Source organism: Dendrobates tinctorius, unplaced genomic scaffold (genome assembly GCF_039654945.1).
Source record: "Dendrobates tinctorius isolate UK_male_01 unplaced genomic scaffold, ASM3965494v1 ptg000018l, whole genome shotgun sequence".
Classification (NCBI taxonomy): domain Eukaryota; kingdom Metazoa; phylum Chordata; class Amphibia; order Anura; family Dendrobatidae; genus Dendrobates; species Dendrobates tinctorius.
The window spans coordinates 19,102,085-19,128,527 of record NW_027361686.1 but is presented as its reverse complement, the minus strand read 5'-3'; the positions used below and the strand labels follow the sequence as shown (position 1 = coordinate 19,128,527).

The 26,443-nt window shown below is 41.9% G+C and overlaps 1 protein-coding gene across 1 annotated transcript in view; it reads left to right on the top strand.

The window, feature by feature from the left end:
• LOC141082518 (visinin-like) overlaps positions 1 to 26,443 on the top strand; it is an 84,292-nt gene that overhangs the window by 50,487 nt on the left and 7,362 nt on the right. Inside the window, exon 2 of the mRNA XM_073566425.1 lies at positions 18,570 to 18,681. Coding sequence (XP_073422526.1) covers positions 18,570 to 18,681 — 112 coding nt within the window. The remainder of the gene's footprint in view (positions 1 to 18,569; positions 18,682 to 26,443) is intronic.

The window sequence follows — 26,443 nt, the reverse complement described above, 5'->3', positions numbered from 1 at the left end:
TGTGGCACTTGAGGTTTGGTGTTGTGTCCACGCTTGCAAGTGCATGCTGGTTAAATGTCTAAGCATGCAACTGGTATTCAAATTTTTCAGATTTTTCCCTCGGCTAAAGGTCTTTGCGCACTTCTTACAGATAACCTTGGCCTGATCATGAGGATTTTGTTCAAAAAAGTGCCACACTGCACTCTTCCTACTTTGGCAGACATTTTGCGGCCTAGCACGCTGTGATCTTTTGACCCTCTGAACAAGCTGTCCAGCAACTCTTTTGATGTTTGGAACCTGTCTTTGGAGTGCTCCAGGCCTGCCAGATAACAGCTGTTGCGATGTCGATGTCTGCTGTGGATGCTCCTCATCTGAGCTATTGGAAGCAGCACCCTCTTCCCCCAATGGATGCCAATCTGGGTCAACAACTGGGTCATCCATCACCTCCTCTTCTATGTCATGTGCACCTTCCTCTGTGTCACCGTGTATGGTGGTATAGTGTGCGGGAAGGGGCACCTGAGTCTCATCAGGGTCAGAATCTGGCTCTGTACACTGCGAGGACAATGTAGTGCTCTGAGTGAATGTACCAGCAGAATCATCCATCAGCGGCTGTGCCTCAGTGCACTCCATGTCAGATTCATCTTGGCCTGGGTAATTCACCATTTCACTTGATAATCCAGGCATGGTATGTGAAAACAGCTCCATGGAGTAATCAGTAGTATGGCCTGCATCATCCTTCAATCTTGGTTGGGGTGAAGGACACAAGGAAAGGTGTGGTTCATGAACATGAGCCTCCAATGACGACTCAGTGCTTTTACTTTTTACAACTGAAGAAGAGGAGGCGATAGAGCTGGAGGCTGAGTCAGCAATGTAAGACAAAACTTTTTCCTGATGCTCTGGCTTTAAAAGCGGTTTGCCAACTCCTAGAAAACTAAGCGTTCGAGGCCTTATGTAGCCAGACGATGATGCAGGGTCAGCACCTCCTGCATTCGGTCCTATTTTGCTCTTGCCACTACCATCAGATCCAACACCAACACCATCATTACCAGCTGCCAACCCCCGCCCAATTCCACGGCCTCTTCCACCAGCCTTCCTCATTTTTGGTAGAAATGTAGACAAAATCCAACAAACTATATAGTAATGTAAAACAAGGTACAAGGTGTCTATAGGACAGGGGAGATTTTGAATTTCTGCACACACTTTTGGACACTGGACACTTTTGGATTGTGTGAGGCCCACTGATATCTGAGTGCTATGTAACAGGCTCGATGGCACAGCTGTGACAAAAGTGACTAGAGGATAAGGGAGATTTTGAATATCTGCACACACTTTTGGACACTGGACACTTTTGGATTGTGTGAGGCCCACTGATATCTGAGCGCTATGTGACAGGCTCGATGGCACAGCTGTGACAAAAGTGACTAGAGGATAAGGGAGATTTTGAATTTCTGCACACACTTGTGGACAGTGGACACTTTTGGATTGTGTGAGGCCCACTGATATCTGAGCGCTATGTGACAGGCTCGATGGCACAGCTGTGACAAAAGTGACTAGAGGATAAGGGAGATTTTGAATTTCTGCACACACTTGTGGACAGTGGACACTTTTGGATTGTGTGAGGCCCACTGATATCTGAGCGCTATGTGACAGGCTCGATGGCACAGCTGTGACAAAAGTGACTAGAGTATAAGGGAGATTTTGAATCTCTGCACACACTTTTGGACACTGGACACTTTTGGATTGTGTGAGGCCCAATGAATATCTGAGCGCTATGTGACAGGCTCGATGGCACAGCTGTGACAAAAGTGACTAGAGGATAAGGGAGATTGGATTGCTTTTAAAAAAGCAGTTTGCGGAGCAGTGGGTAAACAGCAATGCCAGCCTGTCAGGAAGCCTTAAAAGGCAGCCCAACAACCAACACCACTGATACACCACTATATAGCCTCCCCTTGCACTGCACACACAGTGACTGGTGTGTTGTGCAGGCCAAATTGCTAGCAGCAGAAGCAGTTTTTTTTTCTTCTCAGCAGGACAAAAAAAAAAAATTGGGATTGCTTTTAAAAAAGCAGTTTGCGGAGCAGTGGGTAAACAGCAATGCAGGAATGTCAGGAAGCCTTAGAAGGCAGCCCAACAACCAACACCACTGATACACCACTATATAGCCTCCCCTTGCACTGCACACACAGTGACTGGTGTGTTGTGCAGGCCAAATCGCTAGCAGCAGAAGCAGTTTTTTTTGTCTTCTTCCCTGCCTAACGCTCTCCCTACAGAATCAGCAGCAACCTCTCCCTATACTAAGATCGGCAGAAGTAAGATGGCGGTCGGCGTGCACGCCCTTTTATACCCCCTGTGACGCCCACCAAAGCAAGCCAATCACTTGCATGCCCTTCTGAAAGATGGTGGTGACCCGTGCCTATGTCATCACGTTGCCCACAGTGTCCGTGGATCCTGATTGGCTGAAAAAGAGCGCAAAACAAACTTTTGAAACGCGACTTTGGCTCGTAAGTCGCCGACCTCGTGGCCGACCTTATCCTAGGGTCGGGTTTCGTTTCATGAAACCCGACTTTGCCAAAAGTCGGCGACTTTTGAATTTTTTCGACCCGTTTCGCTCAACTCTATTGATACACCTAGACTCATCAAGGCTATGTACTTTTTAGGGGTTATATACTAAGGAAATGTACTCCAGAACATGGAATAGTCCATGGGTGAGCAATATAATACCGATAAGGGTATGTGCACACATGGAGTAAAATTTCTGCACCATTTCTGAATCTCTTGGCAGGAAAAACGCAGCTGCAAAAATATGTGTTTTTGATGTATCTTTGCTGTGTTTTTGCCCCACGTTTTTGATTGATTTGAGTCAAGTGAATGGTCAAAAACCCATGTTGAAAACTCTCAGAGAATTTATATGCTTCAGATTATTTTAAGCACCAATCTGCAAGTTAAAAATACTCAATGTGTACATGACACTTGAAGTTTTTCATTCACTTTGCTGTCATCAGGTTGTGTTAGAAATACGTGCAGAAAAAACACAACAAAAATGCATCCAATCTGCGACGTGTTCACACAGTCTAAATTTTTGAAGACATTTTTTGAGGGTTATATAGCAACGAAATTTACCTATGAAGATGTAATAGCATATGGATGAGCAATATGATACCGATAAATTTTGTACAAGCTTTTTGAGGCTTTCATAGCAACAAAATGTTCCAAAGAAGATGTAATATCCTATGGGTGAGCAAAATAATGCCCATACATTTTGAACAAGTTTTTTGAGAGTTGTGTAACAACAAAATGTACTCCAGACCATGGAATAGACTATAGGAGAGCGTTACAATAGTGATACATTTTTTAACATGTTTTTTGACTCTTTTTTAGCAACGATATGGACTTTAGACCGCAGAATAGTTTATAGATGAGCAATATAATACCAATACATTTTGAACAAGTTTTATGAGGCTTTTATAGCAATGAAATAGAACCAAAGAACTTAAATAACTTATAGGTGATACGTGTTGTGAGTTCACTTTCCCCTTCACCATTGAGGTCTGATGAACTCCCTCTTCTGGTGAAGGAAGGTAGTGAGGCTGATTACCAAGCACCTGAGCAGGATGATGATGACTGGGTGACTGGAATTGCTGACTGGATATAAGGCAGCTGATGCCCTTCTGCCTGGCTGGTGATTTCTCTGAGGGATTCTAGGAGACCAGTCTGATTCCTGCTCCTCAAAAGCTAAGTTTTCTGCTCTGCTTTTTGCATTTTTGTTTTGGTTTTGTTTTGCCTTGTTTTTCTGGATTTCTGCCATTCCCGGCTGGGGTGAGCTGAATTCCTTTTTGCTCTGTCTTCAGAAAATACCTGAGTACTGATATAGTCTTTTTGAAGCCTAGCGTCTTCAGGGCTTTTTTCCCTATCAGTCTGTTGGCTCTTGTTTTGATAGGGTTTTGGCGGATTGCAGACAGCAGCTTTTCTATCCTGTCCTATTTAGTTAGCTTGGGCCCCATCATTTGCTCAGCCTATCTTTCTATCTGTGTGAGTGTTTTTTCATCTTGCTTCACCGTCATTATATGTTGGGGGCTGCCTATTGCTTTGGGGTCTGCTCTGGGGCAGTTTAGATTTCCCTTTCTGTCTTTAGGCTATTTAGTTCTCCGGCTGTGATCGAGGGGTCTAGGGCACCGTAGGAACCACCCACGGCTACTGCTAGTGATTGTTGATAGGTTCAGGGGTCTGCAATCCGATAGCTGCCAACTTCTCTGGTTTTCTGGACTTAGCTAGTATTTCTGTTTTTGCCTCCTACGGTGACTCATTCATAACAGATACGGATACATTTTGAACAATTTTTTTAGTTTTTTCTAGCAAGGATATATACGGTACCTTAGAAGTTGTAATACCCTATATGTGAGCAATATAATATTGATACATTTATGAACAAGTTTTTTGAGGGTTATATGCCAAGGAAATGTACTTCAGACCATGGAATAGCCTATAGGTTAGCAATATCATACCGGTAAAATTTAGAACAAGTTTTTTTAGGCTTATATAGCAACAAAATGTACCCAAGAATATGTAATACCCTGTGGGTGAGCAATATAATACTGATAAATTTTTAAGCAAGTTTTTGGAGGCTTATATAGCACTGAAATCTAACAAAGAATATGTAAAAGTCTATGGATGAGTAATATAATACCAATACATGCTGTAAACAAGTTTTGGGAGGTTTATAAACCAACTAAAGAAATATAATACTGATAAATTTATGAACAAGTTTTTTGAGGGTTATATACCAAAGAAATGTAATCCAGACCATGAAATAGTGTATGGAAGGGCAATATAATACTGATGAGATTTTGATCAAGTTTTTGGAGGGTTATATAGCAGCGAAATTTACCCAACAAGATGTAATACCATATGGAGCAGCAATATAATACCAATACATTTTCAAGAAGTTTTTTGGAGGTTATATATCAATGAAATGTACCCTAGAACACTTAATACTCTAAAACACATACTAATAGGGAATTTAGGTTGTGAAGCCCCATTGGGGACAGCGATGAAAATATGTGCAAACTGTAAAGTGCTGCGGAAAATGTTAGCGCTATATAAAAATCAAGATTATTATTATTATTTATTATTATGGGTGATCAATATAATAACAATATATTTTTAACAAGTTTTTTGAGGGGTATATACCAACGAAATCTACCCAAAAAGAAATAAAACTGTATGGCTGAGAAATGTAACCCAGCTAAATTTTTAAACTTTTTTTTAGTGTTATATATCACAAAAATGTACCCAGAGCAAGGATTAGAACATTTTCAAACACTTTTTTTGTACAGTATATGCCACCAAAATGTGACAGAAAGCATGTAATACTCTAAGGATCAGTAATCTCTTTCTGAAATATTTTTCTATGCTTTTTGTAAGTTTTACATACCATCGTAATGCAACAATAAACGTGTTAAACTATATGAATGAGTCATTTAATCCATAACATCATTTTGAAAGAAAATATTTTGTAAGTGTAGTTGATATACTTTTACAGTCATAAAGGCTTTGCAGAAAGTGCAAGGCCAGACATAAAATATGATTAAGATCATCTATAGACCCCTGAAATGTAAGAACTGGCGGGCCTCACTAAAATACTGAATATTAAAGTTTATGTGCTGCTGTCATCGTGTCGTGTGGAAAGGTGTGGGCTAATCAAGGCTTTGCTCATTTTTATAAGAGTGAGCCTGTCTGCATTCTCTGTTAACAAGCAAAAGCACCTGTCCGTTATGACCCCCCCTTGCGGCACTAAAAACCCACTCAGATAAGACCCTAGTGGCAGGGCAGCACAACACCTCCAAGACATAGATTGGCAGCCCATGCAAGATGTTGCACTTTCAGAGCCAATAGTTGAAAGTCACAGAAAAATTAAGGAGCACACTGGTTTCGTCGGACAGGTATTCCTTGCTTGACCATCTTTAAAAGCATTTACATCCTTATCAAAAATACCCGATTATCAGTCCTTGGACACTTGGCTGGTGTCATGAAATTGGTCCACACCTTTGACACTGTACCCCTGTCTTTGCTTTGTGTTTCCCTTGCTTCTTCTGCTTGGTTAGGCAAAGAAACTTGCCCCCTGCAGCGAGCGCTGCATGATGATTTTTTCAACATATTTTTCACAATTGCCTTCTGGTATAGCACTCTTTTAGAAGAACTCGTCACCTCAGGAAGAAGAAATGCAAAGTTCTCCTAGTAGTGTGAGTCTAGCAGGGTGAACAACCAGTACTATTTTTGGCCAAGATGAATGTAATGCAAGAGTCATGGGAAAGGCAGCGGTACATAAAATTGGCCATATGTGCCAAGCTCCATACAGACAACACTTCCATGTCTCCACCATGATAATGCCTCACCATCTCCTCCTCCTCTCTCTCTTCATCCTCATTCCCATCCTCACCATACCGCATAGGAGAGATGGGATGACGATTGCGTGGCCACTAGCCTCTGCTGCACAAGACACCAGTTCCTGTTTCTTTTCTGTCTCCTCCTCAGCATCCATCTCCTCATTGTTACCCAATCTGTGCTGAGCAGATGAAATTATGGCTGGGCTGGCTACAATCTCTCTGTGTTATGTGATCCTTCATCCGCACCTAGTCAGCATGCAAAGCTTCTTGTTTAACAGTGAGCAGCAACTGTTTAAATAGGCACAAAAGCGAGATGGTTGTGCTGACTATGATGTTACCACCACTCACCATTTTTGTGGAGTCCTCAAAGTCTCGGAGAATCAAACAAAGGTCAGCCATCCATTCCCACTCTTCAGTTGCTATGTGCAGAGGCTTACCAAAATATAAAGGGGCATGTTGGAGCCAGTACTCAACCACTGGCCTCTTCTACTCAAAGTCTTGCCAGCATGTGCAGTGTGGAATTCCAGCACATGGTGATATCGCACACCATTCGAAGAGCTGGCACTTTCACGTGCAACTGCAGCACTGTGAGTGCGGTGGCATCTGTAGCCGGCTTGTGGAAATGGTTGCTGAAAAGCTCTAGAAAATCTGGCTATGTGTTCAGAAACCGCTAAACTACCAAGTTGAGCAGATGTGCCAATTATGGTACGTGTGTGAGCTTGCCAAGCTTCAAAGTCGCCACCAGGTTACACCCATTATCAAACCACAGATTTGTCTGGTCTGTTATTCCTTTAAGTAAGGGCCCCGTCCTTACATACTACATACATACTATATACATACTACATATATACAACATTCATACAACATACATACATACTACATACATGCTTCATATATACTACATTCATACAACATACATACATACTACATATATACTACATTCATACAGCATACATACATATTACATAATACATACATACTACATATATACTACATTCATACAACATACATACATACATACTACATACTACATACATACTACATATATACTACATTCAGACATCATACATAAATGCTACATACATACTACATATATACTACATTCATACAACATACATACATACTACATACTACATACATACTACATATATACTACATTCATACATCAGACATACATACTACATAATACATACATACTACATATATACTACATTCATACAACATACATACATACTGCATACTACATACATACTACATATATACTACATTCATACAACATAAATACTTACTACATAATACATACATACTACATATATACTACATTCATACAACATACATACATACATACTACATACTACATATATACTACATTCATACAACATACATACTACATACATTCTACATATATACTACATTCATACAACATACATACATGCATAGTACATACTACATACATACAACATACATAAAACATGCTACAGACATACTACATACTACATACAATACATTCTTTACATTCATACATTCATACAATACATACAGTACATATAACATAGAGTACATGCTCACCATCACTTGTGACTTTGATCCCCAAAGCCAGTGTCATCTCACTGTAAAAAATATTAAAATAACAAACAACCAATATACTCCCTGATCCGCAGAAATCCACGAGTGTCCCACGACGATCTCCTGCAGTGCATCACTGAGAGGTTACTATAGTTCACTGGTCTCACTTTATGGCAAAAGCTGTGTGGGAACTTTCTCACACAGCAATGCCAAAAGTGAGACTAGGGACTATTTTTTTTACAGTGGTGGAGGAATACAGTGCGGAAGGACACCTACCTCCCGTCATCGTATTCCTGGAGCCCCTAGAGAGCGGTCGCATCAGCTGATGCTGCTGTTCTCCACGGTAGATCGTCGTGGGACACTCGTGGATTTCTGCAGATCTGGGAGTGTATTGGATGTTTGTTATGTTAATATTTTTTACAGATGACACTGGCTTCGGGGATCAAAGTGACAAGTGATGGTGCGTATGTACTCTATGCTATATGTACTGTATGTCTATATGTATGTATTGTATGAATGTATGAATGTATTGTATGTAGTATGTATGTAGTATGTTTGTAGTATGTATGTATGTATGTTGTAGGAATGTAGTATATATGTAGTATGTATGTATGCTGTATGAATGTAGTATATATGAAGTATGTATGTAGTATGTATGTATGTTGTATGAATGTAGTATATATGTAATATGTATGTAGTGTGTATGTATGTATGCTGTATGAATGTAGTATATATGTAGTATGTATGTAGTATGTATGTATGTATGTTGTATGAATGTAGTATATATGTAGTATGTATGTATTATGTAGTATGTATGTATGTTGTATGAATGTAGTATATATGTAGTATGTATGTAGTATGTATGTATGTTGTATGAATGTAGTATATATGAAGTATGTATGTAGTATGTATGTATGTTGTATGAATGCTGTGTATATGTAGTATGTATGTAGTATGTATGTTTTTTGTTTGTTTTTTTACATTCAACATATTAGCCGGATGATGGGACTACAACTGTCCCATCATTGGCTAATGTGTCAATCACTGTCATTGTAGCAGGCATAGCCTGGCACTTGTAGTCCCATCGGACAATGCCTGCACACACACACAACCCCCGGCAGGCCCGCACAGACCCCCGGCAGCCCGCACAGACCCCCAGCAGGCCCATACAGACCCCCGGCAGGCCCGCATAGACCCCCGGCAGCCCGCACAGACCCCCAGCAGGCCCATACAGACCCCCGGCAGGCCCGCACAGACCCCCGGCAGGCCCGCACAGACCCCCGGCAGCCCACACAGACCCCCAGCAGGCCCGTACAGACCCCCGGCAGGCCCGCACAGACCCCCGGCAGGCCGCACAGACCCCCGGCAGCCCGCACAGACCCCCGGCAGGCCCGCACAGACCCCCGGCAGGCCCGCACAGACCCCGGGCAGCCCACACAGACCCCCGGCAGGCCCGCACAGACCCCCAGCAGGCCCGCACAGACCCCCGAGAGGCCCGTACAGACCCCACCCGCACACACACACACGCACAGTCTCCGCCCAAGCACCGCCCACACTCTTCCCCTCTCCCGAACTGGATGTGCAAGGAAAGAAAGGGTTTATTTTTATTCCGATATTTGTGCCCCATTGACTTGCATGGGTTTCCGGTATCGGAATCGGCGATACCCGATATTTTTGGGGTATCAGTCTGATCTAATCCGATCCAATATTTCCCGATATCGGAAGGTATCGCTCAACACTAATCAAAAGCCAATAATTAGTATGTAACCCCCCCACATGTCATCCCCTTAGTCAAATTACTTTTTTTAATATTATAATTTTTATTTCTTTCATTCTTTGTCATTAGGATTAGGGTTGGGGCCAGGGTTAGGGTTGTGGTTAGACTAGGGTTTGGGCTAGGCTAGGGTTGGGGTTAGGCTAGGGTTAGGGTTGGGCTAGAGTTAGGGTTAGCATTGGGGTTAGGATTTTTTCAATAGTTAAATTATAATGATGACTATATGACAACTAGTGTTGAGCACAAGTGCTCGCTACTCGAGTTTGTATTGGGGTCGCTTGAGCACCTGCGATATTCGGTCAATAAGGTCAAAATAAATTCTCTCACTAAGAGGTTATATAACAGCATGCAATCTCAGTCATCTGTTCTTATAACCAGCAGGATATTGTCATTGATTCAAAGAGACTTGGATTTCTGTGACAGAAGCGTAATACTACCACTTTAGAAAGCATTAGTGCAACCTCATCTGGAATATCTTCACAAAAAATGCCCAAACCAGTAATCAATCCCCACAAGAGGGTGATACACCATGAAACAACAATCTCACCTTGTGGTAACCTTAAATTCTAATAAAGAACAGGTGCCACACAATGGTACATCATAAAAAGTGCAAATTTTATTAAATGATACAGCAAAAAAATGTAAATAGCTATAAAAAGAAGGTGCCAGACCAATCAAAAAGAGACCCATAAATTATGGGAGCACAACACTGCAACGTTTTACAAGGCATTCATATATGGCATAATAAACATTGCACAATCAAGAAGAAAGACACGGAATGTACAGGGAGACATTGTCCACTATTGTGATCATAAACTACCCTCAGGCATATTTGATTAAACAAACCAGGACAATCTACATATAACCCCAGGATGTACTCCCTATCAGTGCCACATACTCCATATTGTAAAAAATGCAAAATGCATAGATGTTCGCCATAACTACATACCGCAAACTGGTGGTGCTTCCTGGGCGTCCCTTATGCCCCGACGCGCATTTCGCACTGCTTCATCATGGAGGCGTCATCTTTTTGATTGGTCTGGCACCTTCTTTTTATATCTATTTACATTTTTTGGTTGTATCATTTAATAAAATTTGCGCTTTTTATGATGTACCATTGTGTGGCACCTGTTCTTTATTAGAATTTAAGGTTACCACAAGGTGAGATCATCTGGAATATGCAGTTCAGTTCTTGGCACTAGTAGGAAGGAGTTAAAAAAAGTACAAAGAGTAGACAAAAAACTATTAAAGAATATGGTCGATTTTTAGAAACAGGTTAAAAGAATAAAATGCATTTAGTCCTGAGAAGAGACATTTTGAGGGGACATGATTACTTTTTACAAGTACATAAATAGCTCATATGAAAAGGATATTGAAAAACTGTTCTAAATGAACCCCCCAAATGACATAGCGCAAATCTTACATCTACTAAAAAAAAGTTAATTCTCTAGAGGCGGTAACCCTTCTTTACCATGTGAACTATTAAAAAGTTGTGTAAAGTGGAAACCATCAAAGCTATCAAAAAAGGGTGAAAGGATTTCTTAGGACTGAATGCAATAAAATAACATAAGTCTAAAAGTCTAAAATTCTTGTTCTACATGTCGATTCAGTCAATTGACACCTGCCATTGGCAAGGAAAATGTGATCTTTTAAGGCAGGTTGTTTCATGCATTATAGGTGTACCCATTCCTCTTTTCTTTATTCAATATCCACTGCCATATCTGGTTTGAAACTGATAGACAGGTGTCTTTATTCAAATGTCATTAGGGTTTGCAGCTGGCTGCAATTTCTCCTTAGTTTATATTTTAAGCATAGGAAGAGATATTTTACCCTTTCTAAACTCATTGCTTTTCTATACAGATGACAGAGACCACAGATGCATCTCACAATGTTTTCTAAAAAAAAAAAAAAGATGTCACACTACCTTTATAATTTTTTTTTCACTGCAGTTTTTGAATTGGATTAAAAAAGAATAAAATTGTAAACTTTCTTTTCTAATTATTCTTTAAATCTTAGTAAAGGATTCATACTGCAGGGGAGGGTGGTTAAAATATAGCAGGCTACATTGTTTTTGGGGTTTTTTTGCCAATAAAGAAAATGAGAATATTAAAATTGACATTGGCAAATGTCGCATAATCCAGGCAGGTACAAAATGTCCATGAGAAGAATTACTAATCTGTAGAATTACCAAAGTGACGCTGATTTCTACCTTCGTGGAGGACATGTAAGGTTATACTGTATAAATTCACGAAGGCAATGTTTGTGATTTTTATTTCAATGAAGTGGATAAATAAAAGAGAGAGTTTTCCATTTAAAATGTAATTAAATGGAATCATAGAAATACACTTTAACCCCCTAAAGTAGGTCTAATCTGGATCTTTAAAAGCAAAAAACATCTCATCATCACATTCCTGTAACCATAATTCATTTTAAGTTGATATAGCTGAGGCATTGTTTGTTTGCTGTAAAAATTGTATTTGTCAGTGGCACAATTTGGCGAAAGAGGAAAAAAACATCTATTCTGCTGTTGGTTTTGACATTTCAAATTTTACTCTATTTATGTGCAGCACAAGTAAAATGTTATTCTGTAGCTCAGGATGGTAAGGGTGCTATTAAACATGTTTATTACTTTTCTGCATGTTTGAAAAACAACATACCCACAGCCTCCCACACACAGAATGATTGACGCAACAGCCCTCCAAACATAGTATGATGGGCCCCGCAGCCTCTATATACAGGTCTAAGGCCCCCGTAGCCTCCAGACACAGTATAATGGAGCCACAGCCCCCTACACAGCTTGATGGCCTCTACAGTCTCTCACACAGTTTGATAGCTTCTGAAGAATTAGGGTTAGGGTTGTAATTAGGGTTGTAATTAGGGTTAGGATAAGGGTTAGGGTTGAAATTAGGGTTAGGATTAAGGTTAGGGATTAGGGTTAGGGTTGGGATTAGGGTTAGGATTAGGGTTAAGGGTGTGTTGGGGCTAGAATTGAGGGGTTTCCACTATTTAGGCACATCAGGGGGTCTCCAAATGCGACATGGCGCCACCATTGATTCCAGCCAATTTTGCGTTCAAAAGGCAAATGGTGCTCCCTCCGTTCCGAGCCTAGACGTGTGCCCAAACAGTGGTTTACCCCAACATATTGGGCATCAGCGTACTCAGGACAAATTTCTCCTGTTACCCTTGGGAAAATAAAAAAATTGGGGGCTAAAAAAAATCACTTTTGTGGAAAAAAAAAGACTTTTTATTTTCACGACTCTGCGTTATAAACTTCTGTGAAGCACTTGGGGGTTCAAAGTGCTCACCACACATCTAGATAAGCTCCTTTGGGGGGTCTAGTTTCCAAAATCGGGCCACTTGTGGGGGGGTTTCTAGTGTTTAGGCACATCAGGGGCTCTGCACATGCAACATGACGTCTGCAGAACATTCCATCAAAGTCTTCATTCCAAAATGGCGCTCCTTCACTTCTGAGCTCTCCCATGCGCCCAAACAGTGGTCCCCCTCAAAATATAGGGTATCAGCGTACTCAGGAAAAATTGCATAACAACTTTTGTGGTCCAATTTCTCCTGTTACCCTTGCGAAAATAAAAAATAGTGGGCTAAAAAAAATCACTTTTGTGGAAAAAAAAGGATTTTTTATTTTCACGACTCTGTGTTATAAACTTCTGTGAAGCACTTGGGGGTTCAAAGTGCTCACCACACATCTAGATAAGCTCCTTGGGGGGTCTAGTTTCCAAAATCGGGTCACTTGTGGGGGGTTTCTACTGTTTAGGCACATCAGGGGCTCTGCACACGCAACATGACATCCGCAGAACATTCCATCAAAGTCTGCATTCCAAAATGGCGTTCCTTCCCTTCCGAGCTCTCCCATGCACCCAAACAGTGGTCCCCCTCCAAATATAGGGTATCAGCGTACTCAGGACAAATTGCACAACAACTTTTGTGGTCCAATTTTTCCTGTTACCCTTGTGAAAATAAAAAATAGTGGGCTACAAAATCATTTTTGAGAAAAAAAAAGGATTTTTTATTTTCACGACTCTGTGTTATAAACTTCTGTGAAGCACTTGGGGGTTCAAAATGCTCACCACACATCTAGATAAGCTCCTTGGGGGGTCTAGTTTCCAAAATCGGGTCACTTGTGGGGGGTTTCTACTGTTTAGGCACATCAGGGGCTCTGCACACGCAACATGACATCCGCAGAACATTCCATCAAAGTCTGCATTCCAAAATGGCGTTCCTTCCCTTCCGAGCTCTCCCATGCACCCAAACAGTGGTCCCCCTCCAAATATAGGGTATCAGCGTACTCAGGACAAATTGCACAACAACTTTTGTGGTCCAATTTTTCCTGTTACCCTTGTGAAAATAAAAAATAGTGGGCTACAAAATCATTTTTGAGAAAAAAAAAGGATTTTTTATTTTCATGGCTCTGCGTTATAAACTTCTGTGAAGCACTTGAGGGTTCAAAGTGCTCACCACACATCTAGATAAGCTCTTTCGGGGGTCTAGTTTCCAAAATGGGTTCACTTGAGGGGGGTTTCTACTGTCTGCACACGCAACATGACGTTCGCAGAACATTCCATCAAAGTCTGCATTCCAAAATGGCGCTCCTTCCCTTCCGAGCTCTCCCATGTGCCCAAACAGTGGCTCTCCCCACGTATGGGGTATCAGCATACTCAGGACAAATTGCACAACAACTTTTGTGGTCCAATTTCTCCTGTTATCCTTGTGAACATAAAAAAGAGTGAGCTACAAAATCATTTTTGAGGAAAAAAAATGATCTTTTATTTTCACTGCTCTACTTTATAATCTTCTGCAAATCACTTGGCTGTTCAAAGTGCTCACCACACATCTAGATAAGTTCATTAAGGGGTCTAGTTTCCAAAATGGGGTCACATGTGGGGGGTTTCCACTGTTTAGGTACATCAGGGGCTCTCCAAACGCGACATGGCGTCCAATCTCAATTCCAGCCAATTCTGCATTGAAAAAGTCAATGCAGAAGGGAAGGTGCTCCTTCCCTTCTGAGCTCTGCCATGCGACCAAACAGTGGTTTGCCTCACATATGGGGTATGGGCATATTCAGAACAAATTGTACAACAACTTTGTGAGTCTAATTTCTCCTCTTACCCTTGTAAAAATAAAAATTTGGGGGCAAAAAGATCATTTTTGTGGAAAAAAAGATTTTTTTTATTTTCACTGCTCTACGTTATAAACTTCTGTGAAGCACTTGGACGTTCACAGTGCTCACCACACATCTAGGTAAGTTCCTTAAGGGGTCTAGTTTCCAAAATAGGGTCACTTGTTCGGGGTTTCCACTGTTTAGGCACATCAAGGGCTCTCCAAACGCAACATGGCGTCCGATCTCAATTCCAGCCAATTCTTCATTGAAAAAGTCAAACAGCGCTCCTTCCCTTGCAAGCTCTGCCATGCACTCAAAAAGTGGTTTACCCCCACATTTGGGTTATTGGCGTATTCAGAAGAAATTGCACAACACATTTTTTGGTTTATTTTCTCTTTTAACACTTGTGAAAATAAAAAAAATGGTTCTGAAGTAAATTTTCTGCAAAAAAGTTAAATGTCAATTTTTTCCTTCCACATTGCACGTCACTTTTGGGTATTTTCTGTCATGTGCACCCCTCAAAATGACTTTAAATATGATGTGGTCCCTAAAAAATGGTTTTGTAAATTTGGTTGTAAAAATGAGAAATCGCTTGTCAACTTTTAACCCTTATAACTTCCTAACAAAAAAAAATTTTGTTCCAAAATTGTGCTGATGTAAAGTAAACATGTGGGAAATATTATTTATTAAGAAATTTGTGTCACATATCTCTCTGATTTAAGGGCATCAAAATTGCTAAGGCTGGTTTCACATTAGCGCATTTTCAGCGCGCGCACGGCCGGGGGTAGCTCCGCCCCCGAGCCGGCTCTCTGCCCGGCGTGCCCGCCCCTTCCTTGTAGCGCCGCCTCCTAGCGGACAGCGGCGCCTGCGATCGGCGCACCCTATCTTTAGCATAGGGTGCGCCGATCGTGCGCAGGCCGTGCGCTAGTTGCGCTTTGACCTGCGCTGCGCACTTTTGACGGTGCGCCGTGTGCGCCAAAATCGAACTTTTCGGATTTTGGCGCGCACGGCGCACCGTCAAAATTGCGCAGCGCAGGTCAAAGCGCAACTAGCGCACGACCTGCGCACGATCTGCGCACCCTATGCTAAAGATAGGGTGCGCCGATCGCAGGCGCCGCTGTCCGCTAGGAGGCGGCGCTACAGGCAAGGGGCGGGCACGCCGGGCAGAGAGCCGGATCGGGGGCGGAGCTACCCCCGGCCGTGCGTGCGCATAAAATGCGCTAATGTGAAACCGGCCTTAATTTTCAAAATTTTCGCCATATTTCCATTTTTTTCATAAATAGTCACAAGTCATATAGAAGAAAATTTACCACTAACATGAAGTAAACTATGTCATGAAAAAAGAAACTGAGAATCAGCAGGATCCCTTAAAGCGTTCCAGAGTTATAACCTCATAAAGTGACAGTGTTCATAATTGTAAAAATTGGCCTGGTCATTAAGCTGCAAAGTGGCTCTGTCACTAAGGGTTTAAAAACACCCCCTTTGTTTTCCTATGAAAATAATAACGCCTCTAAAGGTAAATAGGAGCAGTCACAGAAGAGTAAACTTCCCAACTTTTGAAAACACAGAATATGTATTGCAACACATACAGTTATTTTGCCTCTACTGACACCCGTTAGTGTCCTTACCCTCTATGATACCCTTTCTATGGCCTCGAAAGAGTACGATAACCCCCCAAAAATGATGTCCATATACAGTATAACGACCCCACACAGAATGATGTCCCAACAATTCTCCGCCTACACAATATGATGGCCTCAGTAACCCCACACACTATACACAGCATTATACACTGTAAGATGTCCCCACAGTCTTCATAAAGTATGATGGTCTCCACAGCCCCTCATACAGTATAAGTCACCATAACTCAACATATAATATAATGGTCACTACAGCCCCCATACAGTATGCTCACTACAGTTCCCCATATAGTATGATGGTCACCACAATCCTCCCCCATACATACACACACACAACACAGTATGATGGTCAATAAAGTCCACCATTCAGTATGGTCATCACCTCAGCCCTCCACACATTATGATATCCAGCACAGCCCCCCACGAAGTTTGATACATCCACTGAACGATATCCAACACAGCCCGCATACAGTACGATGTCCACTACAGCCCCCATATAGTAAGATTTATACTTCAGTCTCCCATATAATATGATGTCCACCACAGCTCCTCATACAGTACGATGTCCACCACAGCCCCTACATAGTGTGACGTCCACCACAACCCTCACACAGTATGATGTCACCCACTACACCCCCCAAAATTATGATAGTCGCCAATGAAGTCCCACACAGCTACCCATTAAGCAAAGAGGATGCACAGCTCCATATGTACAGTATTATGTCCCCCTCAGCGCGCTCATAAAGTGTGATGTCCCACACAGCACTCAAGTAGAATGATAGCTGCAAAGCTCCTTATAAACTTTAGTATGTCACACACAGTCACCCATACAATATGCTGTCCCTCACAGCCTCCATATGATATGATGTCACCCACAACCTACCTTACAGTATGATACCTACCTTACAGTATGATACCTTCACCACCATGGTCACCAGACAATTCAAAGGTGACATCAACCCCACAAATACTAACCCCACTTGCCACCGCTACAGGGCAAGTGGGAAGAGCTGGGAAAAGTGCCAAAATTGGCGCATCTAATAGATGTGCCTTTTCTGGGCAGCTGCGGACTGCTATTTTTTGGCTGGGAGGGCCAATATCCATGGCCCCTTACCAGCCTGAGAATACCAGCCCACAGCTATCTGCTTTAGCAAGGCTGGTTGTCAAAAATGTGGGGGACCCAAAGCTGTTTTTTTAAATTATTTCAATAATTTTAAAAAACAGCGTGGGGACCCCTCTATTCTTGATAACCAACTTTGCTGAAGCTTAGAGCTGAGGGATGCAGCCCCCAACTGTGAGTTTTGCCTGGCTGGTTATCAAAAATACAGGGAAACCCATGCCGTTTTTTTTTAAATTATTTATTTACAATCCGTATCACATCCAATATTACTGCCATACAAAAATCAAGCACAATAAACTGAAAATATATTAATTGAAGTATTGGATGGATATAAGAACCTAGTGTTTCTCCATGAAATACAATTGTACAACTAAGGAGATACTACGCAAGTACAATGTACTTTACTAAGCAATTCTAATTGGGCTGAGTCAATGATACAGTCAGAGGCATAATTATAATAGGTGCAGGGGTTACAATTTATCCGGCCCTGGAATCTAGGAGGCCCAAAATTTCCCTTTGGCTCAAATGAAAAGAGTATTACTATTAAAATCCAGTGATAGTTGAAAGCCCTGTTGGAGATTTTGCATTGTGGTCCACAAGCTTCAAGTTACTGCACTAGACACAGTATTTCCTTTAGATTATTATGCCTAGGGATTAATCTGCGCAAGTTGGCAATGTACAGTAATTACTATCTACTTTTTCCAAGGTTCATGTGAATGTGAGATAGCATTTTTTAAGGTTCCCAGAATATTAAGGTTACTGAACTTTTTAGATAATATACAACATAAAGACTTCATTCTTAAGAAAAAGGTAAGGTCTTGTAATTTATCTTCTTCATTATTCAATTTTAAATTCTACATTGTGAACAAAATAGTGTTATGTTGTAGACAACTTATATTTGTATGGCTTACTTGTTATGTATCTAATCAAGTAATGGAACTTTTTAAACTATTTCAATCAAAATTCCAAACTTTATTTCCATTGCTTACAGGCAATATTCAAGATGATTCCTGACGAAGAACAGAAGAGTCTACCTGATGATGAAAATTCACCGCAAAAAAGAACAGATAAATTATGGGCATATTTTAAAAAGAAAGACAATGGTAAGCTACCATACTTGTCTTGGGTATCCTTTATGGTTTGCGGATGATAGAAAACTATATTTCAAGTTATTACGGTAGATAGAGCTTTTCAGCAGAATATGTGCTGGAATCAATTAGTAGTCTGTATTAAATTGTGTAAGGCCACGTGTCGATGATTATATCACAGGATTCATGGGTATGAAGATGCAATAGTCAAAACCCGAAAAAAAAAAAAAGAACATATACCATACAGTACGTAAATCAGTAAATGGAAATAGTACATATAAATAACATAGGGTAATTAGCTCAAAAAAGCATAAAAGACACTCTAATGTGACAAGGTGTATACCTTGTTGTGGTGGGATAGCTTTTATGCTTGATATGCTATTTCTATTTCTGATTTACTTGCTGTAGGGTATATGCTGATTTTTTTTTTTTTCCTTAGGTTTTGTCTATGAAATAGTCATAGTCTGAAAGTCTGAACATGCTCTTATAATTCAGATGTGTACTGTGACGCTAGTCACTACACATGGATAAGCCATGTTGTTGGGTAGTCAACAGGTACAAGGTCAAAAGCCAAGAGAATATGTCATAAACAGCGACTTTATTCTAGCTGTGTGTTTATTTGCCATGTAACTATAGGAGTCGTAATGGATGGATGTCTTACAGACGCCTCTCCATTACTAAGCCGTGGGCTTGATGTCACCTGACAATACAAAGGTGATATCAACCCCACAAATATTAACCCCATTTGCCTCCGCAAAGGCAAGTGGAAGAGCTAGGCAAAGTTCCAGAATTGGTGCATACAGTAGATGAAGAGAAAAGCCGGGGTATGTCTGTGCTAGACCACAAGGAACCAACCGAAGATGCAAGCAAACCTTTATTCACACTCAAGCCAACGCGTTTCATGGCCACCTGGCCACTTCATCAGGGCAACAATGTTACAGTCAGTTCACAAGAAACCATTATATACATTACACAGATGACATCAAAATGATGTCAGTTCTTGTGGGAACGCCCACATTGAACTAAAAACCCTAAAAATTATTAACATCCTGATGAAAAAATTATTATAAAACTATGGATAAAGACATTTATATAATATAAAATACTAAAACCAATATTTACCATATATAAAAAATATAAAATTGTGTCAATCGATGTGAAATTCAACAAAAATGATAGCAGCATAGAACCCATGCTTCAACTATATTTATGGAGATGGTGCACACTCAGATCTAGGATGAGGTAGGTGCTGGTGAATTGGACCACTAGGGCCTTGCACATATAAAAAGAATGATTCACCGCACTCAACACGTTGATAATATGCAGAAACTCATATATTTATTAAATGTGTCCAATCCATCAACAAAAAAAGGGGGTGTGCCCAAGCAAGAATAAAGAATATACAATCAGAATACCTGACGTTTCGATCCTCCCGGATCTTATTCATGGGGTACACTAAAACAAAAGAATATATACAATATATGGTGAATATACAAAGATAAATATAGAATATAAACATCAATTGTGAATAGATATTAACTTGAAAAGGATATGCATCCGCTTAAGGTAATCTTAAGCGGATACATATCCTTTTCAAGTGCCCTAGGTCCGCTACTAATTATATTAAGGTAAATCTGTGGTGTCTCTGATCTCTTCGTCTCGATTTCGAATTTTGTACTTGACTGAATAAATCAAAATAATATGATAGAGCTGACTAATAGCATTTCATCAGTAACTTTGCATATTTTATTATTCATTTATTTATTTTTCTTTCTCCATATTTGTATCTGTTACTATGTTTATACATTGGCTAATGTCTATCCACAACTGATGTTTATATTCTATATTTATCTTTGTATATTCACCATGTATTGTATATATTCTTTTATTTTAGTGTACCCCATGAATAAGATCGGGGAGGATCAAAACGTCGGGTATTTGATTGTATATTCTTTAATCTTGCTTGGGCACACCCCTTTTTTTGTTGATGGATTGGACACATTTAATAAATATATGAGTTTTTGCATATTATCAACGTGTTGAGTGCGGTGAATCATTCTTTTTATAGAACCCATGCTTCAGTGGCTAAACGGTAAGCTTAAGAACATAATTTCCAATTCTAGATGCTTTCAGCTTCTGCAGTCATCATCTAAGGTTACTTTAAAGCTTCAGCACCATGGTTAAATCATCTAAGTAAAAGAACATTGGGGGGGTTTGAACTCATATTAGAGAGCCACCACTCCAATATACACTGATGACACCGCTAACCTGCGGCTCCACCAGAACTTCATCTGATTTGACACCACCAGTCATCAGTGTATATTGGAGTGTGGGCTCTCTAATATGAGTTCAAACCCCCCCAATGTTCTTTTACTTAGATGATTTAACCATGGTGCTGAAGCCTTAAAGTAACCTTAGATGATGACTGCAGAAGCTGAAAATAGCTAGAATTGGAAATTATGTTCTTAATCTTATCATTTAGCCGCTGAAGCATTGGTTCTATGCTGCTATCATTTTTGTTGAATTGCACATCGATTGACACAATTTTATATTTTTTACATATGGTAAATATTGGTTTTAGCATTTGATATTATATAAATGTCTTTATCCATAGTTTTATAATAATTTTTTCATCAGGATGTTAATAATTTTTAGGGTTTTTAGTTCAATGTGGGCATTCCCACTAGAACTGACATCATTTTGATGTCATCTGTGTAATGTATATAATGGTTTCTTGTGAACTGACTGTAACATTGTTGCCCTGATGAAGTGGCCAGGTGGCCATGAACCGCGTTGGCTTGAGTGTGAATAAAGGTTTGCTTGCATCTTCGGTTGGTTCCTTGTGGTCTAGCGTGGACATACCCCGGCTTTTCTCTTCATCTACTGTATGTCTCTGCATTCCGGGATCTGCAGCGGCCAAAACTTCTCCAGGTGGTTGTGACCCTTCACAACCACACCAGGTGAGTGGATTACCTTTGTTAAACACGCTGGTGTCCCTCATTTACCGCCTTAGTGCACTCCCCCCTCTCTATTTTTTGCAGAATTGGCGCATCTAATAGATGTGCCTTTTCTGAGCAGCTGCGGACTACTATTTTTAGGCTGGGGGGCCAATATTCATGGCCCCTTACCAGCCTGAGAAATACCAGGCCCCGGCTGTCTCCTTTATCAAGGATGGTTGTCAAAAATGGGGGGATCCCACGCTGTTTTTTAAAATTATTTATTTAAATAATTAAAATAATAGCATGGGGACCCCTCTAACCAACCTTGTTGAAGCTGACAGCTGAGGGTTGCAGCCCCCAGCTGTGAGTTTTGCCTGGCTGGTTATCAAAAATACAGGGGAAACCACGCCAGTTATTTTAAAATTATTTATTAACAGCGCAGGAACGGCTGATGAATACTTCCATCCGCCGCTCCTGCTATCACTGTTATTAGTGACTGCAGGTGTCGGATGATGGGAGCAGTAGTCCCATCAGCTGACACCAGTCACCGGAGGTAAACTTCATACTTCCGATCACAGCTGAGTGCCCATGGTGTCTTTCGACTGCGTGGGAACCATGGCTCTCTGACCGGCGGGGATGATTTCACCGCCAATCAAAGTGGTGTTTGCCGCGCTGTCATGCACATGACATAGTGGCAAGCACTGGATGTTCGGGCCCCCAATTCAAGTGATTTTTTGTAACTGTTCGGCCGAACCTTCCGGACTTGAACATTCAGGAGTTTGCCCGTCTCTAAACATGACAAGTACCAGATGACAAGCCCCAGTGTTTAAAATAGCAACTTTGTGAACACTTTGATTTAATCATGTTTTGCACTGGTCTGGCATTTCAGTGTGTTACTTCGCCATTCACATCCAATCTATTAAAACACCACTCCAGTGTTTCTTTTTTATTTCAGTGCTGAAGTGGTGCTAATAACCTAATTTCCCTTACCCTAGTCTTATACATGCAAGCTGCCGCCTTCAGCTCTTCTTGGTGCTGCTCCGGATCCCTGCTGCCATCTTGGACTGCAACTTCTGACTGAACGGAAGTCAGAGGTAACGGTCACAAGCTCTCCATTCAGTCTATAAGAACCTCATTCTAGCCTCTTTCCAGCTGTCATATACTTACATTAAGTAGTGATGTCAGGCTCACCCAGGAAACACTGGAGCGATCCAGCAAGTCACAAACTGGAGTGGTGCTGATAAAAGATGAAGATGTCGGCTGGAGAGTATAGGTCTAGGGGCAAGGAGTTTGCATTTGTGTCAGTAAGTAAAAAGCATGGTAGTTACTGTTTGGAATCAAGCAATACATATGATGGGGGTGCAACAAAAAACGAGAATTACTTATTTAAAATTTTTTATGCAAGATGACATCTTGAAAACATTAATAACCTTCAAAATACTGTCCAATAGATAATATGCACTTGTCCCAATGGTTTTTCCAGTGTCCAAAACATTTTTTATATTCTTCTGAACTAATGCTGTTAAGTGGCTCCTTCTAATTTTTTATTAAGCTCTTAATGTCCTGAAAGGTTTCTATCATCTTGGGAATAAGTAGAAGTCGCAAGGGGCTAGGTCGATCAAGTAAGGGGAGTGGGAAACTTTTGTCATGCTGTTTTTTCACCAATAACCGGTTCATTTTCAATGCTGTGTGGGCAGGCGCGCTGTCATGATGAAGCAGCCAAGTCCTCCACAATTCAAGTAGTTTTTTCTCAATGCCTCACGCAATTGTAAGGGGGTGAAGAGAAGGAGGAACTTAAATGGGGTTACCTCTCCAGCTCCGTGTCCGGAACCACCTGGCCAGGCAGCAGCATTTAGTGGGGGAAGGTTATCAGACGTGGACCGACCCTTCCATGTGACTGTGGGGGACGGTGACTTGTTAGAAGGGGATGCTTGCAGGAAGCTGAGCAGAGTCAGGGCGGGAAAGTACAGCGCACAGGAGAGAGAGCTGTCAGCTGCACCGCATTTCTGGAGAGAGCCCTCCGGCTGAGAACAGAGACAGAGAGAGAGTACGTGGTGAGCACCCTTTGTGTGAACGTGGACCCGCCAGCCTCAGTGACCGGAGGATACGCCCCTGACAATTCAGAGGCAGTCACTAGTGCGTGCAGGTCCGGCGTGCGCAGAGACCAACCTGAGCCCTGAGAGAAGTAGCTGGACTGATCGAGGAGCGCAACATCGTTCCTGTGGTTTGACAAATACTGAGTGTGAACTTCTGACTAAGAGTGGTGAGAGCAGGACCCCATCTCACCGCCCAGCATCCTACTGTTTTCCCCGGAGGCGATTTCTTCATTGTGGACAGAGACTTGAGAGTCTGCACGTGCCGCTGTTGACGGTGCCAATGTTGGAGAAGTAGACCCTTCAAACAAGCCTTCTACAGACTGATAAGTTTATTCCTGCCTACGTTTATATCTTTAACCACCCCATTACCATTTACTTGTTGCAATTATCCCCCTTGTTGCCACTCCCTGCGTGGAGTGAATATCCCTGTAAATAAACCTTTAACTCTTGGTCTACCTCAGATCCCTGGCGACATCCTCCGTACCTGCAGGTTATTATAAGTGGCGTAGTCGGCAGGATGTCGCACAAAGGTGCGGAGGCGGCAGACCAAGCAGTTGGGGCAAATAAATCCTAAAAAAAGCTAGGAAGCTTAATGCCATAAAAATCAATGAAATTTTATTGAAATACATTTTAAAAAGCATTACAAAAATGCAAATGGGGACAACAGATGCAAAAGAAAGGCCATAAAGAGTCACAATGGGGTTTCAATAATACATATATATCTGAATCCTATTGTTTGGATGGACGGTATAATACAAAAAAACAATTTCAAAGATGGTAAAAAGAGCTTATAATACAAAGCTTCTAATATATATATAATATTAAATTAATCCATTATCCAAACAGACAATAATGATCCTAGATAAACAAACCCCTTTAAGTAAAGAGCCAGCAAAAAATTCTATCTACAATGGCTATGGTATATCTCAGCTGCCTATATACATAGTGTAATGTTAGCGTGCATGCCACAAAAGGTGACGTATATCATTAGCCAAAACAAGAAAAGGAGGAATGACTGTTGCTGCTTACATGAATACTGTACCTTGGAGGCCGTGGCACCCCTGACGAGCGTTTCACGGCAAGCTTTTTCTAAAGGGAGCGTGCGTGTCTAGCATGTCCCTGGGAGCCATGTTAAATAATTTGCCAAAATTCTCTCGGAACAATGTTATGTTGTGGAGTTGGACGGAGCACATCCGAGGGATGATGCGGATGCATCCCATGATGCCGGCCCTGGAAGCAGAGATAGCAGTGATGGCCCTAGAGGGGGAGAAATGGGACTTCGTTATGCTTAGACCCCCCTCAGACAAGGGATACCCTGGACAAAGTTCTACTTATACTCGAGGAGACGCATGGGGACCCCACTGACGTAGGGGATCTGTGCATGCGACTGTTCCACTGAGTTCAAAGAGAGGGGGACATGGTGACGCAGTTCATGAATGCCCTGCAGGAACTCCATATTGCCATTACCCGGAAGGATGGCATAGGCGTAGGGCCGATTGACGTTGTGCTGCGAGACCAGCTGGTGACGGGTTTGCATGATGTGATGATGAAGCAGGCCCTACGAGAGCGCATGCGGGTAAAGCCAAGCATGACTTTCTCTGAGGTCGGGAGTGAGGCGCACGTGCTGGAGCAGGAGAAGGGAGTTATAGTGCCGGTGGGGAAGGTTCAGAGCGAGGAGGTAGCTGCCACCACAGCCGCTGCCCCCAATGGGTGGAAGACTTGAGAAAGGAGATAAAACAGATCCATGAAGAATTGGCTGAATCCAAGAGAACCCCTGCCGTACAGTACAGTCCACCGGTGCGAGACTGAGAGACCATTCCTCAACGTGAGACTAGTGTCACCCGGCGAAGAGGACCCCCCATGTGTTATAACTGTGGAGAACCCGGGCACATAGCTAGGTGGTGCGTCCGGCGGAGCCGACCTTTCCAGCGCCATCCGTTAAACTAGATGGCTCGGAGCTTGGGGGGCGCTGCCCGGAGCCTGATAATTTGAGGAGTATCGAAAGTCCCACCAACCTCATTTCCACGTGTCCCTTGGTCTGGGCCGAGATGATCGAACGAGCAGTACGTTGCCTAGTAGACACAGGCTCTCAGGTTACCACCATGCCTGAGGGGTATTTCCGCTGACACTTCACGGAGGCGATGTGGCCAGAATGGGGACCGGTGATTAAGCTCACGGTGGCTAACCACCTACCCATCCCGGTCACAGGGGTGGTAAGGATGAGCATAGTGGTCTGCGGTAAAGATGTAGGGAGAAGAGGAGTAGTACTGGTAGATGGAGAAGCGGCCAAAGATCATACCGTAACCCTGGGCATGAATGTGTTTAAAGACTTCAGGAGCCTTCTCATCAATGAGTCCCCAGACCAGTTCCTACGACAGTGGAGCATCCATACCCCTCAAAGGAGGATCTTCCAGCAACTGATATCGACAGCACAGGCCCAGGAAACATAGAGTGATGGGAAGTCGCTCGGCAAAATAATTGTGCCTGCTTCTGTCAATCGAGTGTTGCCCCCTGGACAGACCGTGCTTCCCCTGCCTGTCCAGACTGGTATCCCTCTGGAGGGGGTCAAAGTGCAAGTTGAACCTAGCAAGGCCAATCAGCTACCGTCAGGAATATTAGTTGCATGGACACTGGCTACGGTGTAAAATGGAACTGTCCTCGTGCGATGTGTAAATTTCAGAGACGTGACCTTGTGTTAGGCTGGCGGAACACACCAAATAATAAAGATGATAATGAGGTTCG